The sequence below is a fragment of the Camarhynchus parvulus genome, chromosome 3 (assembly GCF_901933205.1).
Source record: "Camarhynchus parvulus chromosome 3, STF_HiC, whole genome shotgun sequence".
NCBI classification, from domain to species: domain Eukaryota; kingdom Metazoa; phylum Chordata; class Aves; order Passeriformes; family Thraupidae; genus Camarhynchus; species Camarhynchus parvulus.
In genome coordinates, this window is record NC_044573.1 from 47652939 (window position 1) to 47668651 (window position 15713).

Here is a 15713-nt window from a genome sequence, read left to right on the forward strand (position 1 = left end):
ATGACTACAAAGCTTTTTTTCAAATTCTTTGCCTGTCTGAAAACTAAGCTTGCAGCTCAGCTCAGGCATTTAGTTTTTTCAATCTAAAGAAAATGCACTTGCTATTGATTGAGGGCATGATCATACATTTTGTGTGGTTCAGAGATGCTTATGCCTTGTTTTCCAAGCTACAAAAATCTGGTGGATTATGTTATAAACATGAAAAGAGCAGTACTGAAGATGAGTGATTTTGCAGTACTTGTGTGCTTTTCCATAAGGCACTACCTTCTGAAAACAATAAAAAGCCAAGTGAGCTTTTTAGAGATTGTTCTAAGTATCAATATGGATTTTGAGATACTAGCCTGGGAGAGGGAGTTGTAGGAAAGACTAGGAGGCAACATACAGAAAGGTACTGGCTATCATTATTAGGGATGAGATGATGAGACCTGGGGTCAGAGGCAGAGACAGTTAGAAGATTCCTATAGGATATTTTCCTTTTTCTAAAGTGCTGGTTCAGCAAAAGCAAATGATTCAACAAAAACCCTATCACATCAACAAATTTCCCGCCAAAATGAGGCAGCCCAGTGTCCTTTCATGGTCATTTCCAGTCACCTTCTGCATGCTGCTCTTAGAAAATGAAACCTGCATCCTAAAAAATGAAGCACAGATAGGGCTTATTCCAGATGTGATCTATATATTTTTTTAATTTCTGTTTCACAAAGTATGGTGTGTTCCAAATTTTAAATTAGTATTTGTTAGAGGCTAGACAATTTAAGATATCATCCTTGGGAGTCAAAGTTTGTGGAAGTAGAAGAATCCTGGCAACACCAAAAAAGCCTTTTACATCAGAAATCTTTGTGTGGCAGAGACACAGAAGTAGTTTCTTTCTTTTTCTGCTTTGTGTGTTATTTTCCTGCATGTATTATGATAAAAGAGCTGCCTAAGCTTGAGAATTTAAGCACATACCAATTAGCACTCTAAGATTATTCATTATAACAGAGAGAGAGGAAAAAAATCCAGGTGACGTTTACCATAGTGTAATCCAGTATAGCAAATGAGTAATTAAAGCAAAACAAACAAAATACTTAAAAATAAATCATAGCTTTTACATGGGCAAATGCAATTAAGTTTCAACATTCAGTTAGGTGCCTAATTACCTTGATCTTCTATTCATAAAATTAGAAAATAATTAGAAATTAGAAACCCAACCTAATCAGTTACTTCAGCACTACACTTTACATTAAGACAGCAGCAACTAACTTTTCCTGTCATTTCAAAACAGCACATCCAAAATCCTGCCTTTTTTCTCCAGTGGGTTGCAGCCTGTCTTCATTTAACCCACTCATCAATTCTCATAATCCCTTGATATGCACAGTTCTAACCCTTTTGGTTTCCCCCTAGACTAACCCACTGCAGAGTCCCTTACAAGGCTTATAAATGTCTGCTTTATCAGTAGAAAATCTGTCTTCAATGTGAGATAAGCACACCTGGCTTCATCCTGTGAGGCACTGGGCACTGCTGTGATGCCATCTACCTCAGAAACTGTATTGTCTAAGCGTGTGGTTTGTTCTTACCCTCCATAATCCAAGTGCATAAAGTTAAGATAGCTTCACTTGCCATTTGGGATCAAGCAAGAGCATTCTGCACCTTATAGGATCATCACACAGCATCAACACAGCTAAATTTCACTCAATAGCTCCTACTGACTTCATTACAGTCAAACACAGCTTTGAATACAGATGTTTTACCAGAACTTTGAAGACAATTTTATTATTCATATGTCGTCAGGATATGAACTATAGAAAATAGTCATGTGACTCTGGATATGGTACCAGTGCATTTCTGTTTCTCACTTCACAGACAACAACACATCTGTGACAAAGGTGGAATGCATTATTTCACATATATTTGGACTCAGTAGAAAAGTCAGAAGTGGATGTGACAAGAACAAAGGATTTTACAAACATGGCTATATTCTAAGTTGCCTTGTAAAAGTACATTAAGATGTTCATTGCATTAAGGGATTGTGTTATAACATGTTGGTTGGGATCTGAAAAAACCAGAAAATATTGATGTCCATATTACAGCTGTTAAAATTAAAACAGATAATCAGAAATCCAGCACTGAATTAATTTCTAGAAAAACTGCTGGGTAAGAATGTCAATTAACTGAGCTATCAAGTTCCAGCTTTATTTCATAGTGTTTTTCAATTTTTTCATTTACTTTGCATGGGCTGTCACATGAATTAAATAATTTTAGGTACAAAGCAGTATTCTAATTGGTGAGACCTCTGGAAAATGTCATTGCATCTTTTTAGAAAACTTGTGGTTTTCTTCAGTCACAGGGGCCAACATCTGTATCACAAGTAAGAGAATAAGTGAAATATAAATTCCACATGCAAATGGAAATTTCCCCCAAGCAAACAAAACCAGTAGGAACTGGGGCTCTGTAGTCTAAGGGCAAAATGCATTATAGGCACCAGCTGCTGATGAGAGGACAAACACTGACTTAAAATACTGCATGTAAACTGAAACAGTGGGCTGAATTTGACTGATACTTTGTTAGTATATAGTTCCTAGGCAGCTGAATAAACAAAATATTAAGCTACTCTTTTCTCACCTCCCTACATAATCAAAACTATTCACTAATGAGCAAGATTTAATGACAAAAGAATTGTCTGCTCTTATTATCTGTCCATATCACCTATCAAATTCCAGCCCATACATTTGCTCCAGATCCAGCTGTGCTGTGTCCAGTGACATGCATTTCAAATAACACTGTTCTGGGATATTTGCAGCTAATTTTGATTAGACAACATCAAAAGTTTGAACTATACTCAGTCATTTAACTCAGTGATTAATCAGCAGCACAAGTAAAAACATTAGTCTTTTTCTAATTGGAATTTGTTGGCTTACCAGCAATCAGTAGATTTAACCATTAGGATGCAGAGCTTTGTTTGCTTGGGGGAAAATAAGCATTTTTGTCACATATAACTGCATGTCCTTTTGAAAAACCAGACAGATTAATCTGGTTTGGATTCCTGCTATTAAGCACATTTTTCCAGCCCGCAAATCATTCAGAGGTTTATCCCTATCTCTTTTCAATATTTTAATATTGATTTTTAAAAGTCAACAACAGAACTGAACAAATACCAAAATTAAAAGTAATAATCCTTAGACTGAGGTGAAGTTCTCACTTTCTCAAGGGTGACATTAGCTTTTGGGTTGGGACTTTTTTATACATAGTTCCTCTATAATCATAAAGTGTATTAGGACTTCTTTCAAGGACACAATTCTACTGTGTAAGCTGCACTTGATGGTCACCCTTGACTTGCTGAGATCAGTGTGCTGAGTTTAAAATTATGGGACATCTGTTTTTCTGACATTGCACAGTGCTTTTTCAATGAAAATATTCTGTAAGACTGGTTCAGTGCCTGAAAAGAAATCTAAGATACTTGATCTGCACTTCCAATCTGTAACTACCAAGTTTGCATTTTCATCAGGGAATAAAATCAGGTTTGTCTGAAAAGAGCTATTCTTCATAGCATCACACTGATTTGTTTTAATTTAATTACAGTTTTTTGTCAGCTGAAGTCTGCATCACCATCTTACTGTTATTCTGGGGATTGCTGTCTTGGTAGCCAGAACTGTCTGTCATAGCTCATTTGTCTTTTGTGTTTGAATTTTTGGTATAACTCAATACTGTCCATTTTTGGCTGCTCTATAATATATTGAAATCAATATTTGTTGACTCACTCAACTTCAGAGCATCAGTTTTGCACATTAGTGTCTCAATGCCACTTTTACTACATCCTTATCCTAGCCTTTTTCAGGGTGCCAGCATTGAAGCACAAAACTAGGGCATGGTTAGGGACATATGTTTAATAGAGTATTGTTTATCTCTTTCTGAGTTTGGTGACAAATCCATAAGGAACTCCTGGAGAACCTTCCTGTCGTAATGACATTTCCAGGTTGGCACTATGTGGGAATGGAAGGAATTCTGCCTCTAGCTGACACACACTGGCACCATGTCACTTAGTATGCCCAGACTGAGCTGCCAGATGTTGGAGTCCTGGTCTAACTTGACAGAGGACAAAGAATGGATTGAGCTGTGCAGGTATCCACCTGAAAGAGGAAGGTTAAGCCTATTTAACTGGAAATGTAGTGACACCTGAGAGCCACAATTGTAGTGCCTTGAGGGTGGAAGGGAACAAGAAAGGAGTAAGTGACACCCAGTCTGCCTGGGCTGCTGTTAGGGCTGCTGCCTGGCTCATTCTCCCTTCTCAAAATCTTCAACACTTTTGTTCCAGTGGAGCAGCTGTCCCAGCTCAGCATTTTGCTTCATATAGCTGACAGCTGTAGAGTTTTTAATCCGATGTTGAATGGGTTTATCCTCCCAGGAAATATGGCCTGGAAAATAAGGGCATCCTCCAAAAGAATGCTGTCAGCCTGCCACTGTAACCCTTTATGAATAGTTCAATAGGAGTGGGATTTTACTTTCCAGTCTCTCAAATAATCCTACAGTTTTCTAGTGCTCGTAAAACAGCATTTCTTAACAGTACTACCAATATTCAGTTTCATATATTTGCTGTTTTGGCAAGAGACTGAGATCTACTCATGTGGAACTTGCAGTTCGGGAAATAGACTCTCAGGAGGAGGATCACCAGTTTCAATAACCAGCATGAACTCCTACATGTCAAATTTTCATTTGCTGAAGCCTTTCCACACCACCACATGGGTAAGAAAGGCTCATAAACAAGCTTCAAAGGTTTTCTCACTTCCTGACAATTAATTGCAAATTTATCTTTTACATTCTACTCCACCTAGGAAAAGATATTCAGTGTTCAATGGAGCATGGCCAAACATTTTAAGAGAATATTTATGAACACTTATTCAGATTCCCAATAGTTGTCATTTGAGCAATATTCATGTCTGGTTCTTATTGCTGTTTTCCAGGAGGAGTTTTGTTTGAATAAATGGCTGGGAAATTACTACGCAGATTAATAAGGATGAATGTTGCTGGTTAAACAGCTGCATTTAAGAAAATGAAGGCTTGTTCCTCAAACATTTTGTAAAGAGAAGCAAGTGTTAAATTCACTGGGGAACTTGAATGGGAAGAACTAGACTCAGCCTCCTTCTAGTTAGAAGGAAAAAGTTATTTATCTCAATGTCCTCTAATATTGATGCAAATGCAACAAACAAAGCTTTGTTTTCACACAATCTTACACTACTCCCAATTAACTATGGCATACACCTAGGTGTGGGATTCACAACCCCTGTGGATTTTTACAGCTTTCTGAGTATTGTCAGCTCAATAACCTGAAAAGACAACATCTGATGGCCATGCTGAGATCCATTCAGGATCCACTGGTCTCAACAGAGGGCCACCAATTAACTTCAATGAGCATTTGATAGGAGCCTTATTGCTACACTTGCTCTCTGCACCAGCACAGGACATGATCTTCTCTGCTTTGTCTACCAGAACTGCCAAAAGCCCATGTCTAAAATAATACTGTCAAATTTTCAAGGGACTAATAAATCATTGATAGCTGTTAACATTATTCAAATATCCTTTAAGAAATTCATTTGTCTATAAAAATATTCAAGAGAGATTATGAAATAAAAATTGTTTGAACAAAGGACCGTGATACTACAGAACAAACAATATGACTTGTCAGTAAAATGAAATATCTGTCACATTGGGTTTTGATAGACACACGCCACTTAGGCAGTGGCTCAGCAGAGGAGGAAACAGTTTGTGATGCACAATGCCCATGTCACAAAATGCTATTAAGACACTCTGGATCTGTAGGTAGCAGTGCCAGACTGTAGGTTAGATAATGAAAAATGAAGACAAATCTTACATACTTTGTATTGGTTTCTTTTTCATGTGTTTCTTGCGTTACTCATTTGTTCATTGAACTTACAAAGGAAGAAGCAGCTCTTAATTTAGTCTTGAGCTATAAACAAATTGTTAAGACCTAACTATCCAAAAAGTGGTCTGCAATTGTGACTATACTTTAGTGATAAGACAAAAGAGAGCTGCATGTGAAATAAAAATAATCAGTAAAAGTAATGTTTAATTCAAAGCAAAATAAATTATATCAAGATGAGAAAGCTAATTTCAAGGACACTAAAAGGAGTAGCCAAAAGACTGAAATACTAAAAAATTACATAATGACTAGCCAGGAATAGTTAGAGCCAAAGCTCCAAAAGGATTTAAAAAGCTGGCATGAAAAAGCAAAAAAGTAAATTTCCTAATGCTATTAAAATAAACAAAACCAAATAAATAAAATTAAAACAACTACTTTGAAAAGTCTAAGTTGTACCCTAATGAGGGAAAGAAAACAAAGTATACCTTGACAATTGAAATACAAAACCAGAAAAAAGCAAGATGAAGCAATTCTGAGACATAAAGGCATAGAATCTAATAACCCACTATTCTTCAAATATTCAAGAAATGGGAAACTAGCCTGATATTCTATGATAGCCAATTATATAAAGAGAGCACTCAGGGAAGATAAAACCACAACAGAAAAGTTAAATTAATTCTCTCAGTCTGCTCTGCTAGCAAAGGCAGATAGGACAGTTCTTACACAATGGTCATTCCTTATGTAGGATAGAAATGAACCATTGTCTCTGAGTGTCAATAGAACATATTTTAGAACAAATCCAAATTCATAAGGTGGACTTCAACAAATTTCCAATACCAGCTGATATTATATTGGGGCATGTTAATACCACTTACAGGGGCCTTAGCACAAAAGCAAGCAGTAAAGTAGAAAAAGCAATTTTATATTTTCACATATCAGTTTTCATTTTTAACTGAATTTATGGAGAGTAGAGAGGCACAGAGGGTAATCCAGTGAACAACAGACATGATATTTCTGCAGACTTCAGATATTTCTTCACAAAGCTAATTAGTAGAAACAATGACAAAACAGTATTAAGGTACAAATAAATAAATATGTCATATCAGGGAAAAACTAACATAACTTTTCAGAAAAACCCCCACATATCTCAGAAGCTAAATACCTTCTTTTTTGGAGGAGGTAATCGTATGAGTAATACTATACTAAGAGTATTTAGGATTTAAGAAAGTTTTGATGAGGTCTCTTATTAAAGTCTCTGACAGAAATAGAGGTAATACAGGATACAACAGAAGGTTCTGGATTAATAATGGGGTAACAGATAGGAACCAAAGTGTAGGAAATAAAATTTGTGTTAATAAAGTAAGGGTAACACACGAACACACGAGGATAACCCTGTGGTGTATAACAGCCTCTGAAGTAAGGCTTACCATTTATGAAGAAGATTTTGTGGTAATTTTAAGGTATTTTCTAACAGCATTCTTTCAGTGCATGGTGGTAATTTAAAAAGTAATGGACAATTGGAAGTTTATCACAAAAGGTCTGAAAGCAATACTGAAATTGTTACCTCACAAGGGAGCTTAACCATGCTGTACCCCCACCCTGAATACTGAATGTAGCTCTGCTTGCTCACATTTCATATTGGAATTAGAAGTACAGAATAATGATCAGGATTAACAAATGATGAATAGTTTTGTATGAACTTCTGAAGGTAATGCAGCTATCAAAGAGTAGTTTTAAGGAAACATTTCTTCACATAAGAAACAATTAATTTATAAGATTGAAGGAGAACTTCTTTACTGTGAGTATTACTGAGCACTGGAACGGGCTGACCAGAAAGAGTGTGGAATCTCCTCCCCAGGAGATATATAAAAGCCATCTGGACAAAATCGTGAGTAATGTGCTTTAGTGGACCCTGCTTGAGCAGGGAGGCTGGATTAGATGACCTCCAGTGGTCTGTTCCAACCTTAACCATTCTGTGATTCTGTGATACTCTAGAGACCAAAGTATACATGATACAAAATGGGATTGGACAAACTCCTAAAGGAAATATTCATGGGTGGCTGGTAGCCCTAGGACTTGGGAACTTGCTACTGACTGGAACTGTGGAGATATGCTCAGTCCTGCTCTTGTTTCTTTTCATATTCAGCCTCTCTCTCAACAGCCAACTTCCTGCTGGCAAATCAGATTTAGAAATTGTTCTTTAAGATGTATATTAATAGCAATAATAGTAATAGTAGTGTTTGAGAAAACACTATTGAAAAATTAGACTGCAAACCTGAGCCAGTTACCCACTGGATGGCATTTGTGCCTTGCACGCCTCTCTCCAACCATGTCTGGTGACAACCCTCAGTATTCCTTAGATACCCATGGGCGAAAGGACAGTTATTTCAGGTGCAATCATGCCCAGTCAATTCCGGGCCCTCCAGTTCAGACTACAGGCACACATGTTAATTACTGCCATCTGTGACAGTGGTTTATGCAGCAAGCACTTCTGCCACCCAGAAGATAAAGTGAAATCCCTGTGTTGCTTCATGTGGGTCAGGGAGCCCCAGTTAGTAATGACTTTGCTCAGCATTTTTCTGGGCTGCATGTGGCAGGTGCAATGCTTCTGGTCTCTCACTACCGTTACCAGCTCTCTGATGTATCAGGCCCCTAAAGAATCTTTCTCAGTGGGTGACACTGCTTTAGTTATATTATTTTACTCCATTTTACTCTATATTTTTAGCTTTTTGTTTTCTGTCTAAGAAACCTCAGTGCAAGCACCTCCATGTTACAAACCTAAGTTTCAAAGGTATATTTTAGAGGCATTTGGACATAGCTTTTTGAGAAAGCTAAGGTCATTTAACATTATTTAGAGTCTTCAATGAGACAAGAAACCTGCAGGAGTTAAAAAGGATTGTAGGACATAAAAATCTGATAGCAAGGACATAATGTAGAAAAAAATAAAGCACAAATGAACACATTGTGCTGACGGATAAATATGAACTCTAGCAGTATTGCTGAGAAGGCAGGCACAGGAGTTCAATGAACCTTTTGAGCTGATATAACTCATGCAGCTGCCAGTAGTGTAGTTGAAAAGCTATACTATTTGTGAATTTAGGAGTAATGCAAAGCAATATATATTCAAGAAGTAATTTCTCTTGATCTCTATGGTGTTTGTCACCAACCATCATTTTTCCAATGTTAATCTATGAAAATTATTCTCCCAGCACCTTCTAATTAATACAATTAATGGGATCCATCCAATGTAGGGATACTTATTTTGAAACTAATTTCTGTTTTCCTTGGGATATATGCCTTTCCTTTTTTCATGTCACAAAGCCTATGAAGATGATTAGTGAAACAAGTTAAACACAAAAAAAATTAGATTGAAATCTGCATTTATGAATACACATCTCAGCACAATTCATACCACTACATGAGCTTAACCTGTAAGAGCATTTTTATAATTGTTGGTATCTGTAGAAATATTTGCACTCTCTAGAATTCCAAACATTTAAACTAGAATTCCTTATTCTGTTGCCTGACAATAATTTTATCAAAAAGTATTTATTAGGTGACGCTATAGAATTAATAATAAAACATTGTCAGAAACACCTTCAAGAAATTAAACACAATTTTATGAAAATCATTCCTTCGAGCTATTTGATCAATATAGCCCCACTTATCTTTAACCAGATGTGTTACCTTCCACCACATCTAAAGCTACTTTAGTAGGTTCTACTGAATGAACTTGTGAAAATTCACAATTTTCTTGTGAAATTTGCAATAAAGTGCAGGACTCGTGCCTTTCCATCCTCTTTCCAACACATATAACCATGTTTATGAGTTTCCTGTACAATGGGTAGTATGCAGCAGTCAGGTTATCAAAAATCATTGTGAAGATAATATACTTACCATCTACTTTGATCTGAAAATCTTTACAATTGTGCCATCTGCTTCGTCATAGTTCATTTTAAGCCTTATACTCAAGAAAAAGGAACTGCCTGGCAATACAAATCTGACAAAATTTAATCAAGACCAGAAACATCTCACTGTTCTCTAAAATTAATTTCTAAACAGTCCAAATTTGGTGCAATTAGCTTAATCATTCCATTTCCAAGGTTGCTTCTGCAAAGTCTGCATGTTAATCTGTTGGAATGGAAATCCTGTTTATAAAGGGGTATTTTTACAATTAAGCATAGTCCATAAATTGCAAACAGAATTCAAATGAATGCTCACATACATTTTATAAGGTTAACAGGTAGGCAATGATTGAAATGGAATCCAAGTACAAGCACTAAGTATTTCTATTAGCTTATTCAGAATTGAGGTACTTAGAAGATGAGGTGATAACAGGACTTCTTACACCATCATCTCTCCTGCTCCCTGCACAAGAGGAACAGGAAAAGTGAGGGATTTAGTGGAGACTTAATTCTGATCACTAGCCAGGGTGCAGTTATCTTGTGGGTTTTGGAAGTCAGTGTAACCTACAGCGATCTCATAACCACGCTGCCTTTTCTGGTGGCATCCCCAGGAATTCATTTTCTCTGCCTTCAGCATGAAAGTAGCACAGCAGCGGTGCTTGCTATCTCTTGCCTTGTTCTGGGGGCAGCCTGGCGGCTCTTCCCCAGGAAAGGAAGAAAGTGGCCCCTATAATTCTTCAAAGGGTTACCAAAGCACCAGTGGCTGCCTGGTCTAAGTTGAGAATCCCTGACTCTGAGGTTATATTGCTAAAGACCAGAGTATCTCATTTGGAAAGCTACTCTTGGCAAGTGTCACTCCTTCTGCCCTTATTGTGCCCAATTTTAACCAGTGTGCTTTTTGATGTCTTTGATTTCCATAGGAAACTTGAGCTCAAAGGTAAGCATCCACTCAGATGCATTTCAAGATAAGAATGACTTTCAAGCCTAAAATTTCAGGTGTAGACATGCCAAGAACTCCAATATTGAATTATCTATGAAGAAAACTTAAACAAATAATAGCCTTGAAAATGCTTTGCAACTGCTATATGGTCATACAGCCTTACACTGACAGATGCACAGATTTGTTACAGCATTTAATGACTGTTGCCCACTCTGGGAAAAAATTGACTCTCATGATGGGCAACTATGCTTAACTGAGATACATAATAAAATAACTAAATCCTTTTCTTCTTTAATGTGGAGTCTTATATGCAAATTTTAATCTAAGATAAGCAATGTGTTATGTGGACCTTTGAAAACAGATTTTATTGAGTGTGAAGTTTTTACCCAGAAAATGTTTATTCTTCTTAATAAATGACTGTGTAAAAAACCCCAACAGGTCTGACACATCTCCATGCAGCTTCATGTACCAGAGTGTGGAGACTGAGTGTAGTTAAAAGTCATCATCACTAATTAATTATCATATTGGCATATGAATGATAAATTTCCATGTCAAATGCAAACTACTTAAAGACATCATCCTATATGGATTACCTCTTTATGTTCATTCTTATGGCATGTATGGGCTTCATGTTAAGAAATTTGGGCAACAAATTGTGTGCTATTTATTTCTGATTATCATTAAAGCTATAATTGTGTACCCAGGTATTGGTTTGGGCATTCAGCCAGCTTCAGGTAGGCTGCAGGAGCAGAGGAAGGGTAAGCAGAGGAGCTGGAGGGTTCAGACTGGGAAAGGGCTCATGTGTCTGGGCAGTTTCCATGACCCTGCCCTGGGTCAGTGAGGACTGAGGAGTGTGCCTTGCTGGCACAGGCGGTCAGTCAGCTCAGTGGTCTCACTGCATCCCCTTGTGGCTGGGTGCCTACAAGAGCTAAACTTTGTCCATTCCCATGAGAACCAGAGGTCAGATAGGAAGAAAGCAGCTTTCCTGCCCTATAAAGGGGCCAAACTGCATCTTGGAAGGGAAAGGAATTAACTTCTTCACAATGTCAACCTGTGCATTTCCTAGAAACATGTCCTTTCCTCAGAGTCTCTGCTGAAGAGATTCTCCAACCAGTGATACCCCAGAATTCCTCCCAGCACATTTTGCAGCCCACCATAAAGACTGTGTAGAGGCCTATGAGTAATTGTGGAGGAGGAATGTTTCTGACTACACTTTATCCCCCTATTTCCAAACATAGCATGGATGGAGCAGCTCTGCTCAGACTATTATTCAGAGTGGCTTTTGTGTTGTCTTTGATTTCACTTTTAACAATACAGTGAATGTATGGAATTTGAAACAACAGAAATGCAACCATTTACACCAGTTTTCATGAATACTAACTTCACTTTAAATAGAAGGGAAAAAAAGTCTTTGGAATCTACCCAACAGCAATTGGGTAGGGTAAATAACTTGTCTGTCTGGAAAGAAATGCGATGTTAAATCTTGTTACATAATTTCAGTGATATTTTTTGCTTTAATTTAACAATAAATTAATGGCAGACACAGATTAATAACAAAAAAGCAAATCCGAATCTCAAGCTGCATGATCTGTGAAATTGTTGTGACCTTTCCTAAGAGGAGTGTTGTCCTGTGGGCTACCCCTATTTTCAGAAGTATCACTTCAGAAGTCTAAAATATCTTGCAACAATTATTTTTCATCAGTCGGTAACATTATAAAAATAGGTATCTAATTAAAATTTCTCACAATTAATGACTGAAGTTGCTGCTTATAATGATCTTTTTTTCAAATGAACCTTCAGAGGGTGTTGTCTGTTCCAAAAGAGATACTTGTCCACTAATGTTAACAGGAGTGAGACAGAGATGCAGCCAGTCCCTTGAGGCAACTCTTCAGGCACAGTGAGTTAGCAGAGCACCCCAGAGTGCCTTGAAGGGAGAGATGGCTATTTAGATCAACAAAGAATTTACCCCTTTCATATTTATTTGTCATCCTGGCCTTCCACAGCATCTAATCATATCTGTCAACAATAAAAAATCTTAATAGCTCATGTTGGAGTCTTGCTAGCAGCTCATTTTCTCATCTGAACAGGGCATAAATGAACTGCAAATGTCAGGTCATTGCTTCATGCTCTCACTTGTCCCTCAGCCCCCTCAAATTGCAGCATTTTCTGGTTTTGTGTCCAGATCAATCCAGTTCCCTTCTAAATGTTGTAAATATGTAACCGTTCCTGGAGATTTTTTTTTTTTTTTGGTCACAATATATGTTCTTACCTCATTTTATTTAGTCATCTCTTTGAGAATAAAGGTGTGGAGTCAGCTCAGTAAGCCCAGGGAATCATAAAAATCAAATCCATGCAGGAGATACACTCAGATAGACAGAACAGTTGCAAAGCTATAGCAATAATGTGGGCAGATTTGCAATTTTATACTTAGAAATCCCATTTTGAGGACCACAGCTGGACTATATCACAATAATATATCACAAGTTTATTTTATATTAAATGCAATTACTGCTGCAATTTATGTTGGTCCACCTAGCCTGGCTATAAACCAATGTCTCCTCTTTAAAATAACGTTATAATCGCTATTTTTCTTTTGATATTTAAAACTAAGAAGACCTGTTGACTATGAACAGATTGTGCAGAGCGATAGCTTTCACTATTGCTCGAGCTGCAGACAAGATGCATGAGCCTCTGCCTGCCCTTTCCTACGGCACCTGGCTTTGCAGGGACTACCTGGACAGGGGAGGGATTTTGCAGGTTTCTTTCCTCACTATTCGCAGAGCCAGGAAATCAGTTCACACGCAGGAAAACCAGCAGCTAATCCTAAGGAATCAGGATTAGACACTTCGGAGTCCCTGCCGAGCCCTGGTCCCGTTTTGTCAAACTCCCGGCGATGGTAGCGACCGAGTGCATCAGCCCCACGGACTCACCGGCCCCACGAACCTGCCCCGGCCCCGCCGGAGGGGCGAGGCTGCCCGCCCCGCATCCCGCCGCTCACATCTGTTAACTTTTATTTACAAACACGCGAACCACTCTGTGTGCGAATAGGGACAGCGCCGGGGAGACGCCCGATCCTTTCCTGCGCCGCCGAGCCCCTCTCCCGGGGACCCCTCCGCACCCCCTCCCGCTTCTCCACGCTCGCCGCACGGTGCCCGCGGGTGCCAGAGCCGGAGGGCGCAGCGCCCCGGGAAGGCGGGGGCTGCCCCATACCCACCTTCCGTGTGCACGGCAGAGACGTAGGTCCAGTTGTAACGCTTGACGATGTCAAGCATGGCCCTGGCCTGCAGCGTGTCAGAGGGGACCACCCTGAGGAAGTACTTGTACAGCGTTTTGTCGCTCAGGTCGATGCTGGTGGCAGAGTAGGCGATCTGGGGGATGTCGAAGAGCTGGAGCAGATTTTGGACTTGGATAGCAACTGAGCTGGAGCCGGGGCCGATGACCCCTGCGATGGGCTTTTTCACTCTGGTCTGGGGCTGGGTCTGCGAGTCGGAAATGCAGCGGGTGCCTCCATCCCTGTCGTCCCTGATGGAGATGAGAGAGTCCCGTATGAACTCGATGCTCTGCTCCAGGGCCACGGAGGAGTGCCAGCAGGAGTCTCGGATCTCGCTGCCCAAGGTGATGTTAGGTAGCAGGACCGGGTCTGCATTAATTTTATCCAAAGTGTGAAACATGGCTTCGACTCTCTGGATGCCGTATTGCTCCCGGATTTCCCCGCACTTCCTCTCGGGCACTTTCTCAGCTGGTGGCTGGTGATGGACAGAGAAGAGGGCCCCGATGATGACATCCCCGTCCATCCGAGCCACCGACCGCTGTGAGGAGGCTGCAGAGAGAAGAACCTTCCGACCCCCACTCTTGGGCAGCACGTCCATCTCCAGCAGCAGAGCAGGAAAAAAGACCAGCAGCAAACCAATCATTTTGTTGCACGATGTCATCCAGACCCAGGTTACAAATTTCATGGGCTCCCCTTGCCTGCACATGGTTTAAGGACATGTAGGAAATGGCATCTGCTTCTCCCTGATGACAGCCAGGTTGCTCCAAATACCATCACAGTGAAGCCTCACAGCATCACTCTTGAAAGTGCCAAGACAGCTGTCATCCTAGTGACTTTTAACCTGGTGGCATAGAAAGAGGGGATAAAATGGGGTAACCAGGAAATCGATGTCAAACCTGAGCTCGATAAAGCAACCCTGCACAGGCAGAGATGTCTGCTTTCTCAAAAGCCCAGGGCAATGTGCTTTGATAAAACACTCAATGAGAAGTTTCAAGAGGGATTAAATAATGTACTTTTTTGCCTTGATGTGATCATGCATACTCACATATGTGGAGTTTCTACAATCCTTTTTGTGTCTGCATTTCAAGCCAAGGCAGCTACTTCCCACATCTTCAGCCAGCACACACACACCCTCTGCCCCCGGGAAGTTTTAAAAGTTTCTGTGGGTAAGCAGCTCGTTGGAGAAGAGCCCTAGTCCGGCCCCAGCGGCCCAAGCCCTGAAAGCAGAGTGACAAGCGCTCCTTTCTTTGCGCTTGCAGGTAATTCTGATTACCTGCAGTTTAGACATTTCCTTTCTCCATCCATAACGTGAGCAAAAAGAGAAAGCGAGTGGTCTACCCTGCCAGCCACGGGAAATGTCATTTAAAGGTCAGCGAAGAAGAAAAAGCACTCTACAGTTTAGATTAACTTTTCCGTGTGTAGGGGGCAAAACTGTAATCCAGTCAGGGACACACACACACACACGAAGGCAGGGGAAAATACATATTAGTTACTAAGGCAACCGCGGGCAAAGCCCCGATGTGCCTTACCAGCACGCCTGCCGTGCAGAGAGACTTCGGGCGGGGAGCGGCGGCGAGCCCGGCGATAGGGCTTGGCGGCTGGGAGCGCCGTGCTGGGAGGGGAGATGCCACCGCCGCCACCGCCGCCGCCCGGGAGCGCGGCCGGGCCGCGTCCCTGTTGCTCGAGGAGCCGTCAGCACCCGAGACAGCGCCCGCAGCCGGGGCAGCTGCGGACCGCGGACCCCAG

At 40.2% G+C, this 15713-nt stretch overlaps 1 protein-coding gene across 1 annotated transcript in view; it reads right to left on the reverse strand.

Annotated features, from left to right (window-relative positions):
- Window positions 1-14625, reverse strand: part of GRM1 (glutamate metabotropic receptor 1) — a 178588-nt gene extending 163963 nt beyond the window's left edge. Inside the window, 1 exon segment of the mRNA XM_030945154.1 lies at window positions 13911-14625. Within this exon segment, the coding sequence (XP_030801014.1) occupies window positions 13911-14610 (700 nt within the window). The 5' untranslated portion in view covers window positions 14611-14625.
- Between the last annotated feature and the right edge of the window lie 1088 nt (window positions 14626-15713).